General features: G+C 46.4%; 1 protein-coding gene across 1 annotated transcript in view; it reads right to left on the bottom strand.

Moving 5' to 3' along the window:
• Positions 1 to 26,487, bottom strand: part of RAB11FIP3 (RAB11 family interacting protein 3) — a 106,580-nt gene that overhangs the window by 8,862 nt on the left and 71,231 nt on the right. The window contains exons 4-9 of the mRNA XM_036280378.1: positions 20,874 to 21,085; positions 15,262 to 15,411; positions 12,134 to 12,268; positions 8,206 to 8,241; positions 2,263 to 2,356; positions 1,020 to 1,123 (exon numbers count right to left, since the gene is read on the bottom strand). Of these exons, the coding sequence (XP_036136271.1) occupies positions 1,020 to 1,123; positions 2,263 to 2,356; positions 8,206 to 8,241; positions 12,134 to 12,268; positions 15,262 to 15,411; positions 20,874 to 21,085 (731 nt within the window). The remainder of the gene's footprint in view (positions 1 to 1,019; positions 1,124 to 2,262; positions 2,357 to 8,205; positions 8,242 to 12,133; positions 12,269 to 15,261; positions 15,412 to 20,873; positions 21,086 to 26,487) is intronic.

A 26,487-nucleotide genomic window follows, 5' to 3' on the forward strand; every position in this document is an offset into this window, starting at 1 on the left:
TAGATCCACATACACTATGCCTCCCACCTCTCAAGCCCCCAGGACTCCCCACTGCCTCGCCACCACAGCACCAGATGCACTAAGGCAGCACAGGCAGCCGAGGCTTCTGGGCCAAGCTCCTTGTGTTCTGCACAAGAAGCATACTGCTTCAAACAGCAAGAGGTTACACTGAACAATTAGTTTCAAAACACCAAAACTCACACAGTATTCTATAGAAAGCATACAAATCAGGAGTGGGGAAGTAGCCCCCACTTCCTCCATGCAAACACAGCAGTTAACTCATCATTTCACACTTCTGTTACTTCCTCAGTGCTCTCTCATTATCAGAAGAGGCTGCGCATCCCACTGTGTACCTAGAGGTTACCACTTGTTTCTTGTTTCTGTGGCTAAGATCCTGTGAGGACCTGTAATTCCCAAGGACAGACCATGCTTCCTCTGCAGGGGGCTCTGAAGGTACTAGCCCCACTTGCTGTCTGAGGCCCTGGGCAATCATGTAATCTCCCTGAGCCTTGGTTTCCTCATCTGTGAAATGGGGATGGTAGCATCTGCTTCACAGGGATCATAAAGATGAAACAGAGAAGTAAGCAAAGCACAGCAACTGTCCAAGCCAAGGAGCCCATGTCCGGGAATGAAGGCCTGTGGTCAGCACTATTTCCTTTGGATGGGCTCTCAGAATCAAGGACACTAGCCAGAAGCTTCACAGGAGAATTCCAGTACACTTCCTCTCGCCATGTAGCTTCTGCTGCCCCTGAGGTCAGGCCTCCCTCCACTAGGCACGCTGTGCAGGCAGTGTGGGAGCTGGCCTCAGCTGCTCCTGAGTGAGGGGTGAGACGGTGCCCTCTCCTTGCTTTCCTCTGAGGCCCTAAATGGGCTGGAGACAGTACTAAGTTGGAGCCATGCTCAAAAGGCAACCCAGCACCCTCCCCTGGGCTGGCTCCCAGCAGGATGGAGGCCAGCTCCAGGTGAGAGCCAAGCTCTGCGCAGCAGCCACGCTCCTGCTCTTGCTACGCCACGCTCACCTGTGCACCAGCTGGAGATTTTCCTGCCTCAGTCGGCTGTGTTGCTCCCCATTGGCAGCAGTGTCCTTCTCCAGCTCTGACACCCGCTTCTCCAAGAAGACAACCTTGGGAGCAAGACAGTGTTCACTTGGCTGGAGTTGGGTCTATTTTGTTCATGAAGACTATCACCATGAAAAAGGAAGTGTGGCCTCTGCAGGCATCAATATGAGTGGGGGACACTCCATGGCCTCAAAACCACAAGTACAGATGTCAGCAGGGGGCCTGGAGAGGCCTGACAGCGTCTTTGTGATGAATCTGTGATGGTTTGTGGGATAGCCAGGCTATGGGACCCCCATGGGGACAGCACATGCTGTGGGACTCAAGGAATAGAAAGGCCACAGGGTTTGGTCCCTCCCTCCTCAGAGAGCTCACTAATTAGATGGGAGACTGATGCTTATATAGGTGGTAAGAGGAGTGAGGGCCTGCAAAGCAGATATTAGAGGCGCTGTAGAGAGGACATGAGGGGAAACAGGTGGAGGTGAGGGGGACAGGATGGGGTAAGAGGTACAGAAGGAGGTGAGGGAAGACAGAAGGAGGTGAGGGGGGACAGAAGGAGGTGAGAGAGGACAAGATGGGGTGAGAGGTACAGAAGGAGATGATGGGGGACAGAAAGAGATAAGGGGTATGTGCTGCCACTTTCCTCTTTCCCTCTTCTGGAGCTGGTCCTCGAGAAGTGTGGGTTGTTACCACAAATTGCTGTCTGGCCCGGCCCTACATAACCCATTCACCAGGCTTCTCTCAGGAAATAGCCCGTTCCACACAGTATTTGGTTCTGCCATCACTACAGGCCGAGTACCCTCCTCCCCAAAACCTCAGCGCCTCCAGATCCTGCCTCCATGGGCCCTGGTGAGCTCAGTTTCTGAGTGTCTGTGCACCTGATCTGAGCACATACAAATATGGGCTGATAGCCACTGCTGCTCACTCTTCTGTTCTTGTCCTTTCAGTTCCCTCTTCCTTGTATGTGAAATGCTGGAGAACTACAGGGCTGGCGGAAGATCTAATTAGTCCTTATGGTACCATCACCAACTCCCGCTGTGCTCTACCTGCTTGCCAGGATGAGGCTTGGTGCCTCAAATGCACCTTAACCAACACATCCCAACGTGGGCCCAACAGCTCAAGGCCATAGCACCCAGCACAAGTCCTGGGACTGGGGCCTTGTTATCCACGCATGGTCCTCTGGTCCCCCTGCCCATCCAGGGCCTACCTTGTCCGCAATGTCCTCTTCCATGCCCTCCACGGGGTCTGGGGGGGGGTCCTGCAGGGCCTCCATGGTCAGGGCCCCTGACTGATGCAGGTGCCTGTGGAGAAGAAACAACAGGCCAGTCCAGAAAAGGTCCTTCAGCAGAACGAAGAGAGAAAAGAGGGGAGAGCCAAATACAAATTCTTCAAACATAAGCATTTCCAGGTCAGTCTGAAAAGCAAAACCCAGCAGCCTGGGGCCCTGGTCTCCACCAAAGGGAGTTCTAGGCAGGACGCTATTACCGAGGGGCTGGGGTAAGTTGGCTGCACTCTGTGTCTGCCGAGTCTTCTGCTGCTCTTTGGAGCCTGATAAGCCCAGCCTTCTTCCCTACCAGCTGATGGGGCAAGGGTACTTTGTACTTGGGTAATAAAACACGACGCCGTTCCTCCCTGTGATACGACATAATCTCATCTTCCACTGTAGGCCCGTGAAATATTAATTCAGGATCATGACTTCTGTACACAATGTCACCTACATACATCTTGATATTTGGGTTGTTGTTTTTTTTGTGGTACGTGCCCCTAGCAGGAACCGAACCCAGGACTCTCTGGTCCACAGGCCGATGCTCAACTGCTGAGCCAAACTGGCTGGGGCTGATTTTTTTTATTTTTATTAATCCTCACCCGAGGATATTTTTCCATTGATTTTCAGATGGGGTGTGGTAAAAGAGAGAGAGAAAGAGACATCGATATACGAGAGACACATCGACTGGTTGCCTCCCACGACCCCAACCAGGGCCGGGGATCAAACCATAACCAAGACACATGCCCTTGACCAAAATCGAACCCATGACTCTGGTGCACAGGTCGATGCTCTAATCACTGAGTCAAACTGGCCAGGGTGATATTTAATTTTTCAAATGTACTCCCAATGGCAGCAACAGTCAGAGACCAGGGGTGTCTCACTCGGAAAGGCACACAGGCGTGACTGTCCTCTGCCAGAGCAGCTCCAAGCATCTGGCACCAGTGGACACAGGTCTCCCACCATGTGGGCCACGTTGGGTGGCATGTACCTAGGGCATTGGTGAGCACTAGCCCTGGCTGTCCTGTGAAAAACCCTGAAGGAAGCTCCTTCTTCATTCCTTAGCCATTGGTATCTTAGCAGGTACTCAGCAAATACATGTTCAAAGTCACCCTAGAGACGATCTTGTTAGTTGTGGTGACACTATATCAGCTGTAATTTACTTAGAGCATGTAAAACTCACAGCAGTTGGACAATCTGCATATACTGATCCAGGCTTTGAGTTGACAGCCTGATACTCAGAGCTGTGTGACCTTGAGAAAGCCACTAACCCTCTTACTCGCCTATAAAATGGAGATCTGTAGGCTATTATGGGGTTTAAATGAGGTTTTTGATATATAAACAGCTCTGCTAGGGACATAGGACAGGGTAAAATTCAGCAAAATGCTATTAAAGCCCAGCCGATGTTGAGCGTCGACCCATGCACCAAGAGGTTGCTGGTTCAATTCCTGGTCAGGGCATCTGTCCAGGTTGTGGGCCCGATCCTGAGGGGGGAGCATGCAGGAGGTGGCCAATTGATGTTCTCTCTCATCAAGGTTTCTATCAATCTCTCTCTTCCTCTCTCTCTAAAATCATTAAAGAAAAAAGAAATGCTATTAAAAATCACATTGAAATTTCTACATTATCTTTATAAAAGGTATCAAGTCCCATTTCTTTCTTTTTTTTTTTTTTAATCCTCATTCGAGGACATTTTTCCATTTTTTGTACAGACAGAGTGGGAGGGAGAGAGAGGAAGAGAGAGAGAGAGAAACATCGATGTGAAAGGGACACATCAAGTGGCTGCCACCCGTACGACCAACCAGGGCCGGGGACAAACTGCAACCGAGGTACATGCCCTTAGCGGGAACCGAACCCGGGTCTCTCCGGACCACAGGTGGACGCTCTAACTGCTGAGCCAAACCGGCCAGGGCGTCCCATTTCTTTTTAATGCTGACCTAGTTTGTACATTTCCTAAAAATTTTTGCCCTGGCCGATTTGGCCCAGTGGTTAGGGCGTTGGCTTGCGGACCAAAGAGTCTCAGGTTCGAGTTCAGTCAAGGGCACACACCTTGGTTGCTGTTCGGTCCCCGGCCCTGGTCAGGGTTGTGCAGGAGGCAACCAACCAATGTGTCTCTCATATCGATGTTTCTTTCTCCCCCTCCCCCCACCTATGTCTGAAAATAAATTGAAAAATATCCTCGAGTGAGGATTTAAAAAGAAAAAAAATTTTTTTACTCCAGAAATGTTCGAAGAGGAACAAAAAAGAAGGGCATCTTCACCTCTAGGGACCATGAGTCCCTTGAATGTGCCCTGCGTAAGACATATGAGCACCTTTTTTAGATTTCATCTGATTCCCTAAAAGGGCACTGAACTTTAAGGGCAGGGCCATCACTTTCTTGTCCAGTAGATGTTCTCAAATACCCACGACCTTGACTCCAAACACAAGCTCCTAATGCCAATCCTAAGATAGGAAGCTGCCCACCCCAGACCTAGAGACCATGCTGAGGAGGGGCTATGGTGTAGGGCCTGTCACCCAATCCTGAGCTCCTACTAGGGGCTCAGAGTACTTCTGAATAGCTGAACCTGAAGTCACACTCAAGCACCCAGAGTGTGGTCCCAGCAGGTGGTTGCCCCAGGGAAAGGCCAAGGTTTCTTGGCACTGTGGGTGAGGGTCTTGTTTATTTACCCCCCGCCCCCACACACGCAGGAGGCCTACCAGGAGAGGGGACTGTGGGAAATGCCTGATCATCCCAAAGGGCAGCAGGTAAACCACCAGTTGCAGAATACTCGGTCATCTGACCGAGACCTGCTTTCTGCTGTGGCAGTCCCACTGGCGCTCCCTCTGGTCCAGAGGCTGGCGATGTGCCGGTGTCTTGGAGTCCTCACATGCACAGACCCCCAGAGACATTTCTATCCAGGTTAGGCACACAGTCAGGTCACAGAGGCCAGAGCTGGTGGCTCTAAAACCCATACTCCAGCCACATGGCCACTTGCAAAGGGCTGAAATATTATGAAGTGTGAAATCACAAGTTATTTTTCATTTATTTAGAACTCTGGCCCTGGCCAGTTTGGCTCAGCGGTTAGAGCGTCGGCCTGCGGTCCTGAGAGACCCGGGTTCGGTTCCCGCTAAGGGCACGTACTTCGGTTGCAGTTTGTCCCCGGCCCTGGTTGGTTGCGCGGGTGGCAGCCACTCGATGTGTCCCTTCACGTCGATGTTTCTCTCTCTCTCCCTTCCTCTCTCTCCCTCCCACTCTATCTGTACAAAAAATGGAAAAATATCCTCGGGTGAGGATTAAAAAAAAAAAAAATAGAACTCTGGTGTTGGTGTTAAGGGCAAAATAACAGCAGATTGAAAGAGCATCTACATGGTATATATGTACAGACCGAAAAATATGCCTCTGTTCATAAGCTCTATTCGCATATACCTGCAGATTGGGCTTTTCTTTACCAAAGGGTATCTGTGAAGGAAAAATCAAGTTTTCAGAGGGTGTTTCAGAGGGCGTAAAGCAGACAAAAAGCCCAAAAGCTGAAGCAGCTTGGGTCTCAACAACTCCAAGGTCGCTCAGTGTCCCAGATGTGGGAGGTTGAGAGAAGATGACTCAGCTAGATTTTTACCTTCCTTAGTTTCACCAGCTGTAGCCTATTTGGGGTAAAATATGAAAGTAAGACAGAAAGTAATGCTGAAACTATAATAAAGTGGGGTTTGGAATTAATATTATATCCCTAAGAACTTGGATACTTTAATGAAAGGGGTGATGTGAGAAAACAAGTGGAAAAGGTGAGTTGGTAACATTCAGCCATGCTTTGTCTGGATCCTAAGCCCTAAGGACGATAGGGGAAAAATGTTTACATCCCCAAGAACAAGGAGAGCAGAAAAGGAAATGGCACCAAGAAAGAGATGTCCAGGGCAATGGGACTGGACAGCAGGGGTAGGAGGGCCGCAGCCAGCCAGTGAGACTCTGAAGACCAGCGGGCTTCCTCTGGAGAACCCAGGAAGGACTGGCACCTGAGAACGGGGCAGCAGAGATGAGCACAGAGGGTGGGAGGGGTGGCAACCACACCCTTAGAAAGGACTCTCCTAGACCAGGAGGAGCCCTGGACTCAGGACACATGGAATGCACCCACAGTCTACAAACTAAATGGTGGACCCAGCACAGTTCTCTGAATGCCGGCAGCCAGGCAGGACTCACTCTGGAAAAATCAGCCAGCGTGGCTGGAGAAAAGACCTGCTGACACAGGGGCCTGTCTACACTACATGTTGGTCAGAGGCCACCTGCCAGCTCTGCGCAACCACTCCAATACACACAGAGTGTACCTCCAGTTGTTTGAAAGAGACCTCTAACAAGAAGGACGAAGCCCAGATGAGAACTTAAGGAAGAAATGGGGAGGAAGAGCTGGCAGCAGATGCATCACAGGCGACAAAGTCAGAGCACAGAGAGGCATAGAGGCAGCAAGGATGAAGGCATGCAGAGCCATAAGCAGGAGTACCAGAAGGAGCAAAAAGTGGGACAGAGGACAACGTCAATGAAACAGGCCAATGACGTTCCCAAGAACTAAGGAACAGAAGCTTCTAGATTGAAATAGCACATTTTTCATTCAGCCCAGCACATTTAATGGGAATCAGAACTCACAAGACTGATCACAAAATTTCTGAACTACCAGGATAAGGAAACATCTTATAATCTTCCAGAGAGGAAAAATGTTCACAAAGAAAAATTAGAAAGCATTAGACCTCTCTGTAGCAGACCTGGTACTAGAAGATAGTGAACAATACCTTTGAAAACTCTAAAGGGAAATTATTTACAATCCAGACTTCCATACCAAGTCAAACTATAAGAGTAAACTATCTAGCAAGGTCTTAAAATTTATTTCCTGGGTACCTCTATTTTCAACAAGCTACAGGAATATTTGTTGGACAGAAAAATAGAGATAAAATAAAGGAAGACAGAATATGAGGGAGTGTCATGATCCAATACCTGAAACAAATATCTGGATTGTACAATGTATGGGGGAAATAGGACCACAGCAATGCAGCCTGCACATACCTGTGCAAAGGGCAGAGGCTCTGAGAAGAAATGCCCAGATAGGCAGAGTGCTGCCTTGTGGCCCTGTCAGCAGAGAAGGCAAGAGTAGCACAGAAGATGAAACAAGAGCTGGGTGGAGGTGGGCAAAGGGTGGGAAAATGGGGACATCTGTAATAGTGTCAACAATAAAAATAAAAGATGAAGCAAATAAAAACATGAAGACAATCACTGCCTCCAGGAAAAACAAAGACTTGTCTTAAATAGGATATACAGTAACATGTTACATGACTTCCTGTGAAGAACGTGGCATCTTATAAACTCTGAAAATTGTTTTTAGAACTAGCACAGCAGGGAAGAGAATAAATGTAGGTGCTGCCATCTTTCACTGTAGGAAGCCAATAAATAGTCTCTAAAACTGAAAAATAGAGAAATAGTCACAAAAGCATGTTCTTTAGAAATCCAGAATTAGGCACATCTCCTTTCTCTTCTCCTAACCTTGGGGAACCAGTTGGGGTGAGAAAGACACAGCCTTTGAAGGAGGCAGACCCAGACCTGGACTCTATCACATTCCGGCTCTGTGAGATCAGGCCCCTTATGGACTCTATCAGTGGTCAACCTACAGCAGAGATGTAGGGATATGGACTCCCTTTAGGCCTTGTGGTGAATATTCAATAAAACAGGAGGGATGTCCAAAACTTGCAACATAAACTTCCCAGTCACAAATTCAGGTCCCAATCCCCTCGAATTGTTTTAGATCCCAAACCTTGAGAAGCAACTTTCAAAAGTTAAAAAAAAATACCTTGGAAAATAATATTTTCTAGACACGGCTTTTAAAAGAGCTATAATGAATGATACATCTCAATAAACAATCAATGGTTTCCTACCTTGCCACCTTCTTGCTGGAGAGCCGTTTCGTTGGACTGTGCAAAATCAAAATAAACAGGAAAATCGTGTCAGAGAACAGACAGGGAGGAATGGGAGGAAACAGGAAATTCGGGCTGAAGAGATATGGGGATGGGGGTGCGTCCACAGGCATGCAGCACCCTGCTCACACGGCCAGCTCCATGCATAGAAGGCCTATTCAGCAAAACATTCAGGAACATGGGAGCAATCTCAGGGGCTTATCAAGGTCTCAGAAAGCCATTATTAATCCATACCCCAAAGAAATGTATAAGAGTTACAATCAGACCTCAGTTCAGAGGCTGACCCCAGTGCCTGGACCCTCCAGCTGGTTGCACTGAGTTCAAGCCACTGGCCAATGCCACATCCCAAATGATTTTGAAGCCAACTTAATCTCCAAACGGTTGGCTCCCATATGAAACATGACACGGACCTGTTTATAACAGCAAAGTATTGTCATTGGTTTTAACTTAGGCACTAATACTTCACACTCCAAAATCCTACATGGGCAGCTTCCCCAGTGCCAGCGCCCAGCAGCACCCAGTGCCCAGCAACTTCCCTTTTCACATTCTACAGCAGTTTTGTATCAAAGTACCTCTGATGAAACTCCTCCCAACAAACAGCTTTCCTGGCAGCCAGAGAGAGATTTCCAGCAAGATCTAGAAGGTAGACTCTCACACAGTCGTGTCCCCACCCGTCATAGCTCAACACCCTCTGTGAAGCACTACAGTGACATATCTGCCACCCAGTTTACCACGGCTACACTCTCTGCAGCAGGGTCAGATCTTAGCTCTGAATAGGCTGGCTGCTCTCTACAGATGCTATTCCTGCATTCTTCCAAGTTCTCTCTACTCTTACTAGCTGACTCTTTGTTTTAGTCATTCTTTTTATTAAACTTACCCTGTTCAAATTACTGTGTAGCTCTCTCTCCTGAATGGACCTGATAGTGTGTATTTTAACACAAATTTAATTTCATCCTAATGTTACCAAGACTCCCTGAAACTAATAGGGTATGACAGACTCACTGTTCAGTCTTCCTAGCCGACCTCTCGGAGTAGATTGGCAGTCCAGTGACAGGGTTTATAATCTGAAAATATACCTCTGGGTAAAGCAGACATCTACAAAATTCCTACAAAATTAATTAATTGGTTTTATTATCATTATTTTTTAATCCTCACCAGAGGACATTTTTCCATTTTTTGTTCAGATAGAGTGGGAAGGAGAGAGAGGAAGAGAGATAGAGAAACATCAACGCGAAAGGAACACATCAAGTGGCTGCCACCCGCACGACCCATCCAGGGCCGGGGACAAACTGCAACTGAGATACGTGCCCTTAGCGGGAACTGAACCCGGGTCTCTCTGGACCGCAGACCGACGCTCTAACCGCTGAGCCAAACCGGCCAGGGCAAACGAATTGTTTTTACAGAGGCTCCCAGGTACCTGGAAAATATGATAGCTATCAGCATCTTCTGAAGCTCACTTAGTAGGAATTTTATCTGATGTCAAACTTCCAGATACAGTTTGGACTAAATCCTTTCATCTTCCACAAACCACGACCAAGTACATTTATTTTGAGGCAATTCCATGGAAACCAACAGGCAAGACTCAGATCTCTTCAACTGAGTGTTTAGGGGGAAATGACTGACAGTTGTGTCTTGATCATATTAATAATTTTTTTTTTTAATCCTCACCCGAGGACACTTTCCCATTTTTTGTTCAGGTAGAGTGGGAGGGAGAGAGAGGAACAGAGAGAGAGAGAGAAACATCGATGTGAAAGGAACACATCGAGTGGCTGCCACCCGCACAACCGACCAGGGCCGAGGACAAACTGCAACCGAGGTATGCGCCCTTAGCGGGAACCAAACCCGGGTCTCTCAGGACCGCAGGTCAACGCTCTAACCGCTGAGCCAAACCGGCCAGGGCCATATTAATAATTTTAATGGTATATTAACCAACCTTGGTAGTCTTTCTTAGGAAATGGGTGGCTGAAACTGGAAGTAAGACCCCATTGGACTTGCTAGCTGTATTCAGCCATGTCCCAGTCTGTTATCTGCCCCACAAAGCCTAGCAGAGGTGACCACAGCAGTCCTGGGACAGATTCTCCACATGGGAAAAGATCATTTTTATGTCAAAAATCTTCAGAGAGTGAGAGATGACATACCTGCACTGGAACATACTTAGCAGGAAGGCAAGTCTTCACATGGAAAGGATAAATGACCTTTCACCAGAGCACTCAGGTAAAATTACATAAGAGGTAAAAAAACAGAGGCAAGTGGATCTTTGGAATCATCAGACACCACATTATCTCAAGTGTCCCTGGAAGATCCACCTCAAAGAGCACTTCCAATTTCTCATCAGTGCTGCTGGGACCCCACCAGGATCCCCTCTGAAGCTGCCAATGGGACACATGCTGGGATCCCATCATGTCGTCTCTACCTAACTGGGCATTTGCTGGACTCCAGCCTGTGTTGTGAGTGTTGCACAGAGTACAAGAAAAAGTGTCAAAGACATTAAATGCACTGGAATTGGAACTAGAGGCAGAACAGCCGAGCCAAGGTCATGAGGACCCACTGGAAAGACTAAGCTGGCCTTGGCCAAGGCCCTAAAGGGGCAGGCTCCTCAAGATATGTAAGTGGGCCCACCCGGAGTGGCTCAGTGGTTGAGCATCGACCCATGCACCAAGAGGTTGCTGGTTCGATTCCCGGTCAGGGCACATGACCAGGTTGTGGGCCTAATCCCCAGTGTAGGGTATCCTGGAGGCGGCCAATCGATGTTCTCTCTCATCGGTTTCTATCTCTCTCTCCCTCTCCCTCTAAAAATAAATAAAGGGGAAAAAAAAGAAAAAAAGATACATAAGTGGTTTTTAGAAGACTACTCTAAACACACTGAAACCAGCAGGATGGTTCACATTTCTGCCACCTTTTATGAAACCTCCCACCAGTCTGAGACGCCTTCTTCTAGGAAGCCTCCCTGGATTGTTGCCTGGGAGCCCACAGCACTGATTAGCATGTACCAAGAGGCCCATCCAGGGATTTGCTCATATGACCAGCTAAATCAACAATATGCTTAATGGGCATGTCAATATATGCAAACTATCCAAAATTATTTTCTATAACTAGATCTTCTGAAGTTGTGAGGAGCCAAGAAAAAGGAACTGTCTCCTCCTGGAACTCTGACCTGAGGAGGGATTGGGTATCAGGATGGAAAGAGAAGCAAATGGTCTAATTACAAACTGGACTCAGTAGATGGAGGAGAGAGAATGGAATGATGAGGGTAGAAAGCAGCAGTACGTGCTGGGGTCCTGACTGCCTATTTTAAAATCAGGGTAGCAAAGCTGGATTCTTCTTGTAATAGAGTCTGAGGCAGCCTTACAAAAGTAAGTTCAGGGGAGGGACTCACCTAGAGAATGCAGACCTAATTTAAACCAACATTCCTGAAAGCTGGTTGCAAATCTGTTTTTAAGACCAAATCTTACTTTAAATTTCCCATGCTGTTTCATTTAACTCCCAATTAAAGAAATCTTTTAGTAAAATGAAGAAAGTATCTCTTTCTAAGCACAGACTTTCACATGCTGGATTTCCACATGCAGGTTACATAGCATCTAAAGACTGTCTCCTCCTGCAGAGACAGAAGCAGCTGATAGACTAGGGCATGCACACAGGAGCAAGTAGGGTGAAGAACATCAAACACAGGCTCGATGCATGCAGGGAGGGTGGGGCAGGGCCAGGGAAGAGTCCTGTGTCTGCACGCTCACCTTCAAACCACAATTTAGGCTCAGCTTCCAGAGGGAGTCCCCCCAGGTTGACTAGCCCAAGTGAGTGGCACCTGGGGCCAGACCAGCCAGGGGCAGATGTGGACAAGAGTCCCCCTCACCCTTGAACACAGAGCAAGGCCAGGCACTACACCAGTTACCTATTCTTTTCAAGATCACTCAGACGAGCAGAAAGATCCTCTAGGCGGTTGATTTGTTTATGGCACTGGCTACAGTAAAACTCAAAGGCCTCATCAGTGAGGATGCTGTGTAGCTTTGCGGCAAGCGGGTCGGCGCTAGAGAGACAAAAGTGTCAGTTCAGAAGACAGCAAGAATTGATCAGGTTACCCCTGACTCTGCACAGGGCTAGAGTTGGCCAGGCAAAAGCATCTTGTCAGGTAACTGGCTGTGGGAGATTCTGACTCTTTCAATCTAATGTAAACCCACCTCCCTCAACGTCACCTACAACCATGGCACACACCAGCTCAAGCCACAGGAGGCTCAGCCACACACCTGCTCCTTCCTGGTCAAGGGCTTAGAGGAAACAAAGTAGGCCATCAGCTACCCTTAATAAAAAGTAAACGCCTTGCCCAGCCGGTGCGGATCAGTGGTTTAGCGTCGACCCAGTTCAAATCCCGGTCAGGGCACGTGCCCAGGTTGTGGGCCAAATCCCCAGTGGGAGGCATGCAGGAGGTGGCCAATCGATGTTCTTTTTCATCGATGTTTCTAGCTCTCTCTCCCTCTCCCTTCCTCTCTCTCTAAAAAAATCAATAAAGAAAAAATAAAAAAAAAGAAAGTGCCTGAACACACTGCTTCCTGCTTTGTTAAACATCCGTCAGTGTAAGAGCAAAGCATGTCTCCAGGAGGAATTTTACTCATTATACTATAAATGCTTTAACAACTGCTCTAAAAACCACGAATATCAAAGACTACACATGAATTATGAATTACCAGTAAATCTCTACTTTTTTTTATAGATTTTTTTAGAGAGAGAAAGAAACATCAATGAGAGAGAACATTGATTGGCTGCCTCCTGCATGCCCCTCACTGGGGATATGGCCCACAACCTGGGCATGTGCCCTAACCAGGAATCAAACCAGAGACCTGTTGGTGCATGGGTTGACGCTCAACCAATGAGCCACACAAGCTGGGCTAATTCTATTATTTTTTTTTTATTCCTCATCCGAGGATATTTCTCTATGTATTATCAGATAGAGTGGGAGCGGCGGGAGAGAGAGACAGAGAGAAAGATCAATGTGATTGAGCCACATCAACTGGTTGCCTCCTGCACAACCCTGACCAGGGCCGGGGACGAACCGCAACCAAGGTACGTGCCCTTGACCGGAATCGAACCTGAGACTCACTGGTCCGCAGACCGACACTCTAACCACCAAGCCAAATCAGCCAGGGCTAATTCTATTAATTTTTAAGACCTTTGTTAAAAAGTTAGAATTCTGGCCTGGCCAGTTTGGCTCAGTCGTTAGAGCGTCAGCCTGAGGAATGAAGGGTTTCGGGTTCCATTCCTGGTCAAGGGCTTATACTTAGGTTGCAGGTTTGATCCCCGGATCCAGTGGGGCTTGTGCAGGAGGCAACCAATCAATGTGTCTTTCTCACATGGATCTTTCATTTTCTCTCTCTCTCTCTTTCTTTTCTACCCTCCCTTCAACTCTATCTAAAAATCAATGGAAAAATATCCTTGGATGAGGATTAACAACAATAAATAAGTCAGAATTCTGTTAGCCAGAAGGCAGCAATGTCCACGGGGCATGAGGACCCACAGGCTCTTAAAAGCCAATTTGAGGTTTGGCTGGGTGGCTAAGTTGGTTGGAGCGTTGTCCTATACACCAAAAGGGTTGCAGGTTCAATCCCTGGTCTGGGTGCATATGGGAGGAAACCAATCAATGTTTCTCTCTCACATTGATGTTTCTCTCTCTCTTGCTCTTATATCAATAAACATATCCTTGGGTGAGGAATAAAAATAAATAAATACAGGCCAATTTGGAAGTTTAATTTGAAGAAAGGTTAAAGGGAAATATCAATTGTAGCATAGAAGTCATACTTAAGACTAAAAACAGTGGAACACTGGACAAGAAACAAACTAAACAACAGGAAGAGATTACCAAAACAGAAACGTACACTTACCAATGATCTCAACACCACTGCAAGTGTGCGTTTGTATGGGAAGAGGAAACCTACAGAGAGAAAGCTACTGCTTACTCACTAGCACTTCTAGAAATACCTTTGACGGGCTCCTCACCCCACGCTGGTGGGCAGCTTAGGGGATGACACATGGAAAAAGCAAGGACCCCATAGGCAGACCCTCCTGGTACTGGCCCTTATCCAGGTTTTCTAGGCCTGGGTAACAGTCTGGGCAAAGGAAGAATTTCGCAGATGCCAGTTTCAAGATACTTGGCCTTTGCTATCAGCAAAGATGAAGAATTTTAAAAAACGGGTGCAAATGAGAGAGGTGGCTGAAGTACAGGCTGTTGAGCGAGGCAAGGATCTCACCTGAATGAAGAGAAGGCATGAAGCCTAGTACGTGTGGCTCAGTGGACTGAGAGAAGGCATGCTCTCTGATGGGCAGGCCACCAGTGAAAGGCTGCCAGGCCCACAGGACAAAGCACCCTTAGGCCCCTTGTTTGGATACTAGTGCCAGCTTTCTCCCAGTGCCTCCTGTGAGGAAGGACAGCTGGGGAGTAACCAGCTTTATAAGTGAGGATCTAGCCCTTTAGATATCACAGTGCAAAGCCAGAACTTTCTAGATAGTTTGGGGATGTCAGATAATTACAAGAAAATGAATCCATAGAACTGTTTGTGATGTTAAAGGCTCCCTTGGAGGCTGGTCAAAGGATACAGATATTCAGCTACAACTATAGTTAATAATATCATGTTGTATAAATAAAATTTGCTAAGATAGCAGAACTTAAATGTTCTCATATACAGACATACACATACATATAGCTTCCCTCAAAGCCAGCTACTAACCATAATGAGATCACAACTATGGGCTATGGAACCCACAAAGCTGAGTATACCAACACAGGCTCTGTGCCACATGGTTCAGCTGAGGCCTCATCAATGTGGAGCGATCTGGGAATATAACTGGATGAGAAAAACTTCAGCTAACTTTCACCAAGGCATAAATCTTAAGATTTTGGCTGTGTATGTTAGTTATATTACAGAGGATAAAACAAGTTCTCTCTTACCAATCTAGGAACCAAAGGGGAAATTTCCCCACAACTACGGGGAAATACGGCAGGACACGCACACAAGTGCAGGGATACATTACCTGGGAGTGAGAAAAGCAGGGTCTCTGCAGCTGTGCTCCCCACTGCAGAGGGTCTCTGGGGATAGTTCTGCCTCACAGCCCTCACCATAATCCTCAAAATGCTCCTCGTCACCTATCACCGTGACGACAGACTGGTTGTGCAGGTGGGATCTGAAAAGGCAAAACAGAAAAGACACACTCAGACTCAGGGCCATGAGCAGCTGCAGAACTAAGGATGTGACGAGCGCTTTCCAGCAGAAATGCTGCGAGTCACATGTGTGTGAGTTCAGATGTTCTAGTAGACACCTCATGGGACCGAGGTGACACCTGGAGAGGTAGAAGGAGGAATGTTTTCAAAATAAGTCTGAGTCGCCCAACCAGTATGGCTCACTGGATTAAGTGTCCTCCCATGGACTGAGAGGTCCCAGTTCAATTCCTGGTCAAGGCACATGCCCAGGTTGTGGGCTCAATGCCCAGCAGGGGGCGTGCAGGAGGCAGCTGATCAATGTTGTCTCTCTCTCATTGATGTTTCTATCTCTCCCTCTCCCTCTCCCTTCCACTCTTTCTAAAAGAATCAATAAAAACGTATTTACAAAATAAAAACTAAGCTGAGTCTACTGGATATCACTATGGAAAAAATTATTCCTACCTCATACCATACACAAAAGAGGTAACAGATCCGAATACAAAAGCAAAACAATAGACTTTTATTTTATTTTATTTTATTTTTTATTAAATTTTTTTTTTTTAATCTCACCTGAGGACATTTTTCCACTTTTTATTCAGATAGAGTGGGAGGGAGAAAGACGAAGAGATTGAGAGAAATATCAACATGAAAGGTACACATCGAGTGGCTGCCACCACATGACCCAACCAGAGCTGGGGACAAACTGCAGCCGAGGTACGTGCCCTTAGCAGGATCCAAACCCAGGTCTCTCTGGACCGCAGGCCGACGCTCTAACCACTGAGCCAAACTGGCCAGGGCAAAACAATAGACTTTTAAAGAAAAGCAGAAGTAAACATTATAGTGATGTGGAGGTAAGGAAAATTTCTCAAAACACAGAAGTGCTAACCACAAAACAAAAACAGATAAACTGGACTATATAGTACAATTAAAAACACATCTGTTCTTCAAAGACACCACCAGGAAACTGAAAAGGCAACCTACAGAGTAAAAAGATATCTGTGAGGCTCTAAGAAGTGCCTTTCCCTACCCGCCTCTTTCCCGAGGGTGAGCTCTTCTCTCTCCTCTTCCAACAGCACACCCAGGCCAAACCTCTCTTCTGTCTTTCTTCTCAAAGTCTGTCTGTCTGTCTGTCTCTCTTTCTCTCTCCACTAAGCTCCAAGGGCCCTTCTTCTGCTGTAACTTGTTTCCTGAGCCCATTTCTTCTACAACTCACTTCTACCTCTGTGACTTTCTAAATAAATTTCCTTATTAAACAAACAAACAAAAAAGATATCTGCAATCCACATACAGGATAAGGGACTCATCTGAAATACATAAAGAACACTTAGAAATTAGTAATAAAACTCCAGGACCAACAGACATTGAGAAGCCAAATTCCACCCACCTATGTGCCGCTTTGCACTTCAACAGCAGAGCTGAACAACGGCCTGCAAGACCACATGGCCTGCAAGCCAAAATAAGTTTTATTATTTGGCCTTTTACAGAAAATGTTTATAAAATGGGTAATAGACATAAACAGCAACTTCACAAAAGGGGATCTCCAAATGGGCAATAAAGGCAAGAAAAGACACAGAAGGTGTTCACCCTCATGAGATACTTGGGATGCTAGTGAGAACTAGCCCACACCAACATTCTACTACATGCCCTCCAGAAAACAAACATGAAAAAAGCAGACAGTGCCAGGTGCTGCCGAGGATGGGGAGCAACCAGGACCCACAGTACCGGCAGGCATGTAACTGCTATAAGCCCTGACTGTAACCATCAGTAAATGAAGTAACTTCTAAAGCTTTGGGAGAGAAGAGATAAACCAAAGAACTTATATGCATGTATGAGTAACCAATGGACATAGACAACAATGCTGGTGGTGGGGTGGAGGGATCGGGAAGAGGGTGTCAATGGGGGAAAAAAAAGAAACATCTGTAACAAAAATAATAAAAATTCAAAAAATAAAGCTGAACATGTGGGCTCCAGAGATACTAAGACATGTAATGTTTACAGCAGCTTTACATAAAACCAAAACTGTCAACTATCCAAGTGCATATCACCAGTGAATTAAAAAGCTGCAGCATATTCTACACACTGGAATGCTCTAATAATAATGAAAGTAAATGCCCTGACTGGTTTGGCTCAGCAGTTAGAGCATCGGCCTGCAGTCCAGAGAGACCCGGGGTCGGTTCCCATTAAGGGCATGTACCTCGGTTGCAGTTTGTCCCCGGCTCTGATTGGGTTGTGTGGGTGGCAACCACTCGATGTGTCCCTTTCTCATTGATGTTTCTCTCTCTCTCTCTCTCCCTCCCACACTATCTGCACAAAATATGGAAAAATGTCCTCAGGTAAGGATAAAAAATAAAGAAAGAAAGAAAGTAAATGATTTACAACTGTGCATAAAAATATGAATAAATCTCATAGCCACATTCGAAGTGAAAGAAGCCAGGTGTAAAAGATACTTCCATGTAATCCCATCACATAGCATATAAGATACAAAACCAGAAAGAGAGATACTGCCATTAAAAAGCCAGGATGGGCCCTGGCCGGTTTGGCTCAGCGGTTAGAGCATCGGCCTGCGGTCTGGAGAGACCCGGGTTCGGTTCCCGCTAAGGGCACGTACCTCGGTTGCAGTTTGTCCCCGGCCCTGGTTGGTTGTGCGGGTGGCAGCCACTCGATGTGTCCCTTTCACGTCAATGTTTCTCTCTCTCTCTTCCTCTCGCTCCCTCCCACTCTATCTGTACAAAAAATGGAAGGGTGTCCTCGGGTGAGGATAAAAAAAAATAAAAAATAAAAAATAAAAAAAAGCCAGGATGGGACATATAAATGGCTAAGAGACATATGAAGAAATGCTCAAAGCACTGGCCATTTTGGATTAGCAGTTAGAGCATCGGCCTGCGGTCCAGAGAGACCTGGGTTTGGTTCCTGCTAAGGGCATGAACCTCGGTTGCAGTTTGTCCCTGGCCATGGTTGGGTCGTGCGGGTGGCAACCGCTCAATGTGTCCCTTTCACATCGATGTTTCTCTCTCTCTCTCTCTCTCTCTTTCTCTCCCTCCCACTCTATCTGAAAAAATATGGAAAAGTGTCCTCAGGTGAGAATAAAAAAAAAAAAGAAATGCTCAACATCACTAATCATCAGAGAGATGCAAATTAAAACAACAATGAGTTATCACCTCACACCTGTCAGAATGGCCGCCATTAACAAATCATCAAATAAATGTTGGCAAGGGTGCGGAGAAAAGGGGACCCTAGTACACTGCTGGTGGGAATGCAGACTGGTGCAGCCACTATGGAAAACACTATGGTGTTACCTTAAAAATTGAACGGCCATTTGACCCAGTGATCCTACTTCTAGGAATATACCCTAAGAAGCCTGAAACACCAATCAGAAAGAATATATGTACCCCCATGTTCATAGCAGCACTATTTACAATAGCTAAGATCTGGAAACAGCCCAAATGTCCATTAGTAGACAAATGGATAAAAAAGCTGTGGTACATATACACAATGGAGTATTATGCAGCTATAAGAAAGAAAGATCTCTTATCCTTTGAGACAACATGGAGGGACCTGGTGAGTATTACCCTAAGTGAAACAAGCCAAGCAGAGAAAGACAAATATCACATGATCTCATTTATTTGTGGAATATAATGAACAGAACAGTCTGAGGAATGGGGTAGTCCCAGAGATATGGAAGTGGGGTACAGACTGACAATCCCCAGAAGAGGAGGTGGGGGGGGAGATAAACCACAGAACTTATATGCATGAACAATGAACATGGACAACAAAGCTGGGGACAGGGTGGGGAAGGTTGGGAAGGGGAGTATCAGTGGGGGGAAAAGGAGAAACATCTGTAACAAAAATAAATAAATTAAATTAAAAAAAAAAACAAAAAACAAAAAACAAATAATAAAACAAAACATAAAAGCCAGGATGAGCCCTGGCTGGTTTTGCTCAGCGGTTAGAGCACCGGCCCGCAGTCCAGAGAGACTTGAGTTCGGTTCCCGCTAAGGGCACATGCCTCGATTGCAGTTTGTCCCTGGCTCCAGATGGGGTCGTGTGGGTGGCAACCAATCGATGTGTCTCTCTCACATTGATGTTTCTCTCTCTCCCTTCCTCCCTCTCTCCCTCCCGCTTTATCTGAAGATAAATGCAAAAATGTCCTCAGGTGAGGATTAAAAAAAAAGCCAGGATGGCCCAGCCAGTATGGCTCAGTGGATTGAGCGTTGTGCCATGGACTTAGAGGTCCCGGTTCGATTCCTGACCAGGGCACATGTCCAGGTTGCGGGCTTGATCCCCAGTAGGGGACATGCAGGAGGCAGCAGATAGATGTTTCTCACAATGATGTTTCTCTCTCTCTCTCCCTTCCTCTCTCTCTAAGAAATCAATAAAAACATATTAAAAAAGAAAAAAGCCAGGATGACTGGAAGGGAGCAGGAGGGGTCCCCGGGTGTGGGCATGTCTGCACACTTATGACAGGTACACTTGCATGTCATTATATAATACTTCAATTAAATAGAAAAAATCGAAAAACTCTGTGAGGATCAAACAAGAAATAAAATAAAACAAAGTAAGTTAATACCACCACCACCACACCAACCACTTAAAAAAAAAAAAAGTTAAAAATAAAAACCAACCACTTTCAATGTTGCTAAGCATAGTGGCTTCCCAAGCAGCAGACAAAACCACAAGCTGTCATTTGGGTCCACATGGGTCACGAGCACCTCTCCTACCCTTACCCTTTCTCTAACTAGTTCTCAAATGTATGGGGGCACCTGGAGCAGTAGGGGGAAACAGGAGGTCTGATTAGGGGTGCCATAAAGATGAGGTTCTAAGATCCCGACAGAAGACATTTACTGAATATATATCTTGCGTGGTTTATAAGAATTATGATGACAGCCCTGGCCGGTTTGGCTCAGCGGTTAGAGTGTTGGCCTGCGGTCCGGAGAGACCTGGGTTTGGTTCCCGCTAAGGGCACATACCTCGGTTGCAGTTTGTCCCCGGCCCTGGTTGGTTGTGCGGGTGGCAGCCACTCGATGTGTCCCTTTCACATCGATGTTTCTCTCTCTCTGTTCCTCTCTCTCCCTCCCATTCTACCGAACAAAAAATGGAAAAATGTCCTTGAGTGAAGAGAAAAAAAAGAATTACGATGACAAAATACAAAAGACCAAGTTAAAGTTTTTATCCTCGACTTTCTACCTCTACAGCCACAAAAGTTGTGCAGCATTTATAGTACTGTCATCTGCTATTAGCTGTAGGACATCTCCTGACAAGGAAGTCAGCTGTGACCAGGAGATAGCTCAGGATAGCTGGCATAGGCCATTCTGCAGGGCATACACTCACTGGCACATCCTGTGATGATTGGAAACCACTCTGACACAAACCTTCTATGAACCCAATCTGCCCGTCAGACAAGTCCACATGGTGCCTTACGCATAATATCCTGAAACTGACTACAGACCTGCCTGGGAGCAGCAGCAGAGCACCGTGGCCAGGCTCCTCCATGGCATCCAGGCACTCGGAGGGCATGGCCGAGCCGCCCGCACTGTCCATGTCCCCTTCAGGTTGCAGCTCAGGATGCACCAGGGTGCTTGTGTCCTCGTCGGTGAAGGTCTCACACTCGCTGTAGGTGCTCTCGGAGCCCATGTATGCGCTGTCTGTCACCTCATTGGCCTAAAAAGAGAGTGCCAAGAGTCAGTCCTGGCACCCTGGAAATAACAATGTCTATGTGTGGCATTAAGTGCAATAAACCCCAACACCCCACACAGCACACTGCTGTTGTGGGAATCAAAATGACTACCATATGAAGGGAAGCTCTCACATGGGAGAAGTACCTACTATATTTCTAAGCAGAAACATTAGCTTACAAAACAATTTAATATTGCCCAGCTGATGTGGCTCAGTGGTTGAGTGTCGACCCATGCACCAAAAGATTGCTGGTTTGATTCCTGGTCAGGGCACATGCCCAGGTTGTGGGCCTGATCCCTAGTAGGGGTATGTAGGAGGCAGCCAATCAATGTTCTTCCTCATTGATGTTTCTCTCTCTCTCTCTCTCTCTCTCTCTCTCTCTTCCTTCCTCTCTAAAAATCAATAGAGAGCCCTGGCTGGTTTGGCTCAGCAGTTAGAGTGTTAGCCCGTGGACCAATGAGTCGCAGGTTCAATTCCAGTTGAGGGCACGTACCCTGGTTGGGGTCATATGGGAGGCATCCACTAGATGTGTCCCTTTCACATCAATATTTCTCTCTCTCTCTCTCTCTCTCTCTCTTTTCCTCCCTCCCTCCCACTTTATCTTAACAAAAAATGGAGAAGTGTCCTTGGGTGAGGATAAAAAAAAAATCAATAAAGAGAAAAAAAAAAATTAATATTATTTAAAAGTGAAAAATAGGCAACATGTCTAAGTACAAAAAACTGTTGGAGTAATTTAAAAATAATTTTTTTAATTGATTTGAGAGACAGAGAAACATTGATGTGAGAGAGAAACATCAATCAGCTGCTTCCTGCACACCCCCTACTGGGTATTGAGCCTGAAACCTAAGCATGTGCCCTGACTGGGAATTGAACCAGCAACCTTTTAGTGCATGGGACAATGCTCAACTAACTGAGCCACAGCAGCCAGGGCTGGAATATTTTTTTTTTCTTTTTATTGATATTAGAGAGAGAGGGAAAGAAAGAGGGAGAAAGAGATAGAAACATTGATGAGAGAGAACATCGATTGGCTGCCTCCTGCATGCCCCCCCACTGGGGATCTGGTCCACAACATGGGCATATGCCCTGACCTCAGAATCGAACTGGTGACCTTTTGGTGCATGGGTCGATGCTCAACCACTGAACCACACCAGCTGGGCAGGGCTGGAGTAATTTTTAAAGTTAGTTATATAAATACACTTAAAAAACATACAAAACACTCCAGCACATTACAATTCCCAGGAGAGCCACCTATTTTGTGGCTTCCAGCATTAGGATTATTTATATCCAAGAATCAGCATTCAATAGTGTAAGAATATGCCTTTTGATTTAAAAAGCCACCATGAAGCCCTGGCCTGTGGCTCAGTTGGTTGGAGCATCGTCCCATGCACCAAAAGGTCATGGGTTTGATTTCCAGTCAGGGCACATACCCAGGTTGTGGGTTCGATCCCTGGTGAGGGTGGCTATGAGAAGCAACCAATAGATGTTTCTTACATCAATATTTCTCTCTCTTCCTCTCTCTTAAAAAAAAAAATTTACTTGGCTGGTTTGGCTCAGCAGTTAGAGCATCGGCCCACAGACCAGAAAGGCCAGGTTTGGTTCCCGCTAAGGGCACGTACCTCGGTTGCAGTTTGTCCCCAGTCCCAGTTGGCATCATGTGGGTTGCAACCAGTCAATGTGTCTCTCTCACATTGATGTTTCTCTCTTTCTTCCTCCCTGTCTCCCTCCCACTTTATCTAAAGATAAATGGAAAAAAAAAGGTCCTCTGGCGAGAATTTAAAAAAAATCAATAAAAACATATCCTCAGGTGAGGATTAAAAAAAAAAATTTAAGAAGTCACCATGAATACCTGTTATGCATGTTCAAGCTTTCTGCATTAAAATTCAATTACGTGGTCTAACTTCAAAATACCAATCAATCAATTATTTAACCAATCAATTGTGTTTACCGGTTAAATGTCTACTTTCCCACTAAACATATCTTTATTTTTATCCATATGGACTCAGTACCTAGCACACAGCCAGCACACACAGGCAGGAAATATTTGTGGATTGTAAAAATTAACTTAAAACTAAAGAACTGGCTCTGGCCAATGTGGATCAGTTGGTTGAACATTGTCCCATGCACCAAGAGGTCGCCGGTTCAATTCCTAGTCCCGGGCACATACCTGGGTTGGCAGCTAGATCCCTGATAAGGAGCATGCAGAAGGCAGCTGATAGATGTTTCTCTCTCATATGGATGTTTCTCTCTTTCTCTCTCCCTCTCCCTTCCTCTCTCTAAAAATCAATAAAAAACATATTAAAAACAAACTAACTAAAGAACCGTCAAATAGGTCACTTTCAATTTGTAATCTCAACTTCAATTAAAACTCAATCACACTGGTTAAGAAAAGTAGCCAATGTGTCATGCCTGCAAGATTCTGAGTTTAACAATTTTCAAACAATAAGATTTCAGAAAGTAGCTGGGGAGAGGTACACTTTGTACTTGGGTTCAGGTATCACAGTAGGTGGACAATCTGTTCAGAAGTGCTTCGGTAACAAAAAAGTCAGTCTTTGGCTACCTTTGGGAGCAATTAGAAGGCCTCACAAAGTTGCACCCCCAAGGCTTCTTGCCCCCATGGAAAAGGGTCAAAGGCTCCTGGCTGAGCCAGTGGGAGCCTGGTATGGCTCATGGGAGGCCCAGGTCTATCCTCATTCTACTGTCTACCAGCTGTATGACCCCAGACTGGGGTCTCAACCACTCTGAGCCCTGTCGTCTCATTTATAAAAAGGGGGTTGTAAATGCTGATCTCAAAAGGTTGCACAACCGTATGAGATCAAGAGAGACCACAAAGACTGGTCCCGAAACAAAATGAAAGACTGTGAGGTTCACATGTCGCTGGTGGATGGAATCCCTGCCAGTTGCTTGTAAGGCCAGATTAAAATAGGAAATGACATGAGATGAAGCTACTAAGGTGTTCAATGACGTTATTTATATTTTTATTTATTTATTTTAAAAAAAATTTTTTTTCTTTATTGATTTTTAGAGAGAGGAAGGGAGAGGGAGAAAGAGAGAGAAACATCGATGAGAGAGAATATTGATGGGCCGCCTCCTGTATGCTCCTCACTGGGGATCGGGCCCACAACCTGGGCATGTGTCCTGACCAGGAATCGAACCGGCAACCTCTTGGTGCATAGGTCGATGCTCAACCACTGAGCCACACCGGCCAGGCCTGTTACTTATATTTTTAATGAAAAACCTAATCTTCCTTGGAATCTATGGTAACTAAGTTCACTTCAAAATCTGAAACCAGAAAATCACTTCAAGAGGCTCTAGTTCTACTCATAATCCCTAAGCAGGTGTGTCTCTTTCCACTAGGCACAGGCTGGCTCTGTGCTTGATCTGCAAGTAGCATAGGCAGAAACAAGCCTATTTGACTGGGCAGGAGATGCCAGTATGTCAGGACGTGGCTAGCAGGGGAAACACACCAAGCAGGCACAAAATCCAGTCAATTCCTGATATCCTCTGAGGTATGACTACTGATCAGCTACCCAGATGGCACTGCTCACTTGCATGGGATACTACCCAAGAACCACCCAAGGGCACCAGGAAGACTCCCCACCCCAGACCTCTAATAATAGTGACAAAGACCAGTCAGCTATTCAGCATATAGCTGAAAACTGCAGGAGCACTGCTCCTTACCTGCAGGATGATCCCATGGACCTCCCCTACCTCACCCTCAGTCCTCAGACTCAGAAAGAAGGCAGGGCCCACACACCCTAATCCTCAGCACACAGGGCAATCAAGGACCCCCAGACACTAACTGGAGACCCTCTGAAATGGTTTTCTGTGGGAAACAGAACTTGACTCTTAAGGTCAGCTTTTAAAAATCCAAGCAACCGGCACTTCTAATATATACAATGCTCTTCTCTGGGCTGCCCGGACCCCATGCCCTCAATGGTAGCTCAGAATCAACAGCAAATCAACTCAGCACCCAGCTAGCATTTCTCACCAGGGAAGGGGAAAGGGTCTGGACAGTGGGCCTGTTTATTTCACCTGCAAGGAATTGCCATAAATCGTGCAGCTGAGGCTGGGGCTACAGCTGAAACCCCCTTGGAGATTAGCCAGGCCAGTTCAAGATGGAAGTAGTTCTCCACTGATGCAGAAACAATGAGGCAGAAGTTATATAAACCCGACTGCTTCAAGTCAGGTACTCACACACTCCGTTATGGCCATCTCCCCACCTTGTAAACACAGAGAGGAGGGCGAACACTCTCCCACCTTCACCTTCCTTTCTAAAGCAATCTTGTTCCTCTGCACCAAATGAGAGTTGTATGCAGAGGAACACTGTTAACCACTTCACAAAAGGCTTTATGTTTGCACTTACACCTTAATTTGCCTAAAATTACAAATAAATGAGGTCATGAAGGCCCTGTCCCCACAGTACAGCCATAAAGACTCAGTCACCCTAGTGGGGGCACTGGTAAACAGCCTCTTATCTGGAGCTTTCTACGCAGATCAAGGACACAGACAGGGGCCTAAAAAGGACAAGGGACTGATCGGTTCCATGAGTACCTAGGACAAAACCCAGGGAGGGCCAAGTGGCCAAGAAGAAAGGTAGGGCTCATTGCCCAGGTGCTGTCCCACCTATGCTACGTGAGGGTCAGTTTTTATTGGTCAAGGCTGCCCCGAATAAATGTCAGCCAGCAGGTAGTTTTCCAGGGCAGTTGGGTAAACACCTGCTTTTCAAGAAAGGCAGAAAGTCATTTTAGATCATGGTGCATGCTCACCCACAGTCTACTTATACAAAACAGAAAAGCAGCTCACAACATGCCCCATCCATTCATATTTCCCACCAGACAGAACCTAGCTTTGCCAGAAACCCACAAGTCTATGGCACCAACTACAAAAATGTTTACAAAATTAAACAAGTTAAGATGAACTCATGTGGAAATCTAAATGCATCTCAGAAAACTTCACTACATGTTAATGTTACCTTCACCAGTTAACAAATAATCTGCCAACAGAGAGACAAGGAAGACTGCATACAGAGCTATCAGCGAGGAACTCCTATGGCCAATCCTGCCTGGGGTCACCAATGTCCAGGTTGTGGTCCCCTTGGAGGGAAACTAACTGCGGGGCATGGTGTAAGCCTGTGTCTTGCCACAACACAGCCTCCTCTTACCCTCAGATGCTAGCCCAGGCAGCTTTGCAGGCTAGGCCTGGTTCCACACACCAGCTCCAGCCAGGGCACGCTCTTGGAGACAGCCTTCCCATTGTATCAGGAGCGTTTGGGCCTTCTGTCCAGACTCTCAACAGACAAGTTGTGCTGGGGTTTCTGCCAAACCTGTGTATTCACCTGAAGGTACACCACTGCCAGGGGAAAAGTTTAACCTGCTCCCAGACATGCT

The sequence above is a fragment of the Molossus molossus genome, unplaced genomic scaffold, assembly GCF_014108415.1.
Source record: "Molossus molossus isolate mMolMol1 unplaced genomic scaffold, mMolMol1.p scaffold_m16_p_3, whole genome shotgun sequence".
Classification (NCBI taxonomy): Eukaryota; Metazoa; Chordata; class Mammalia; order Chiroptera; family Molossidae; genus Molossus; species Molossus molossus.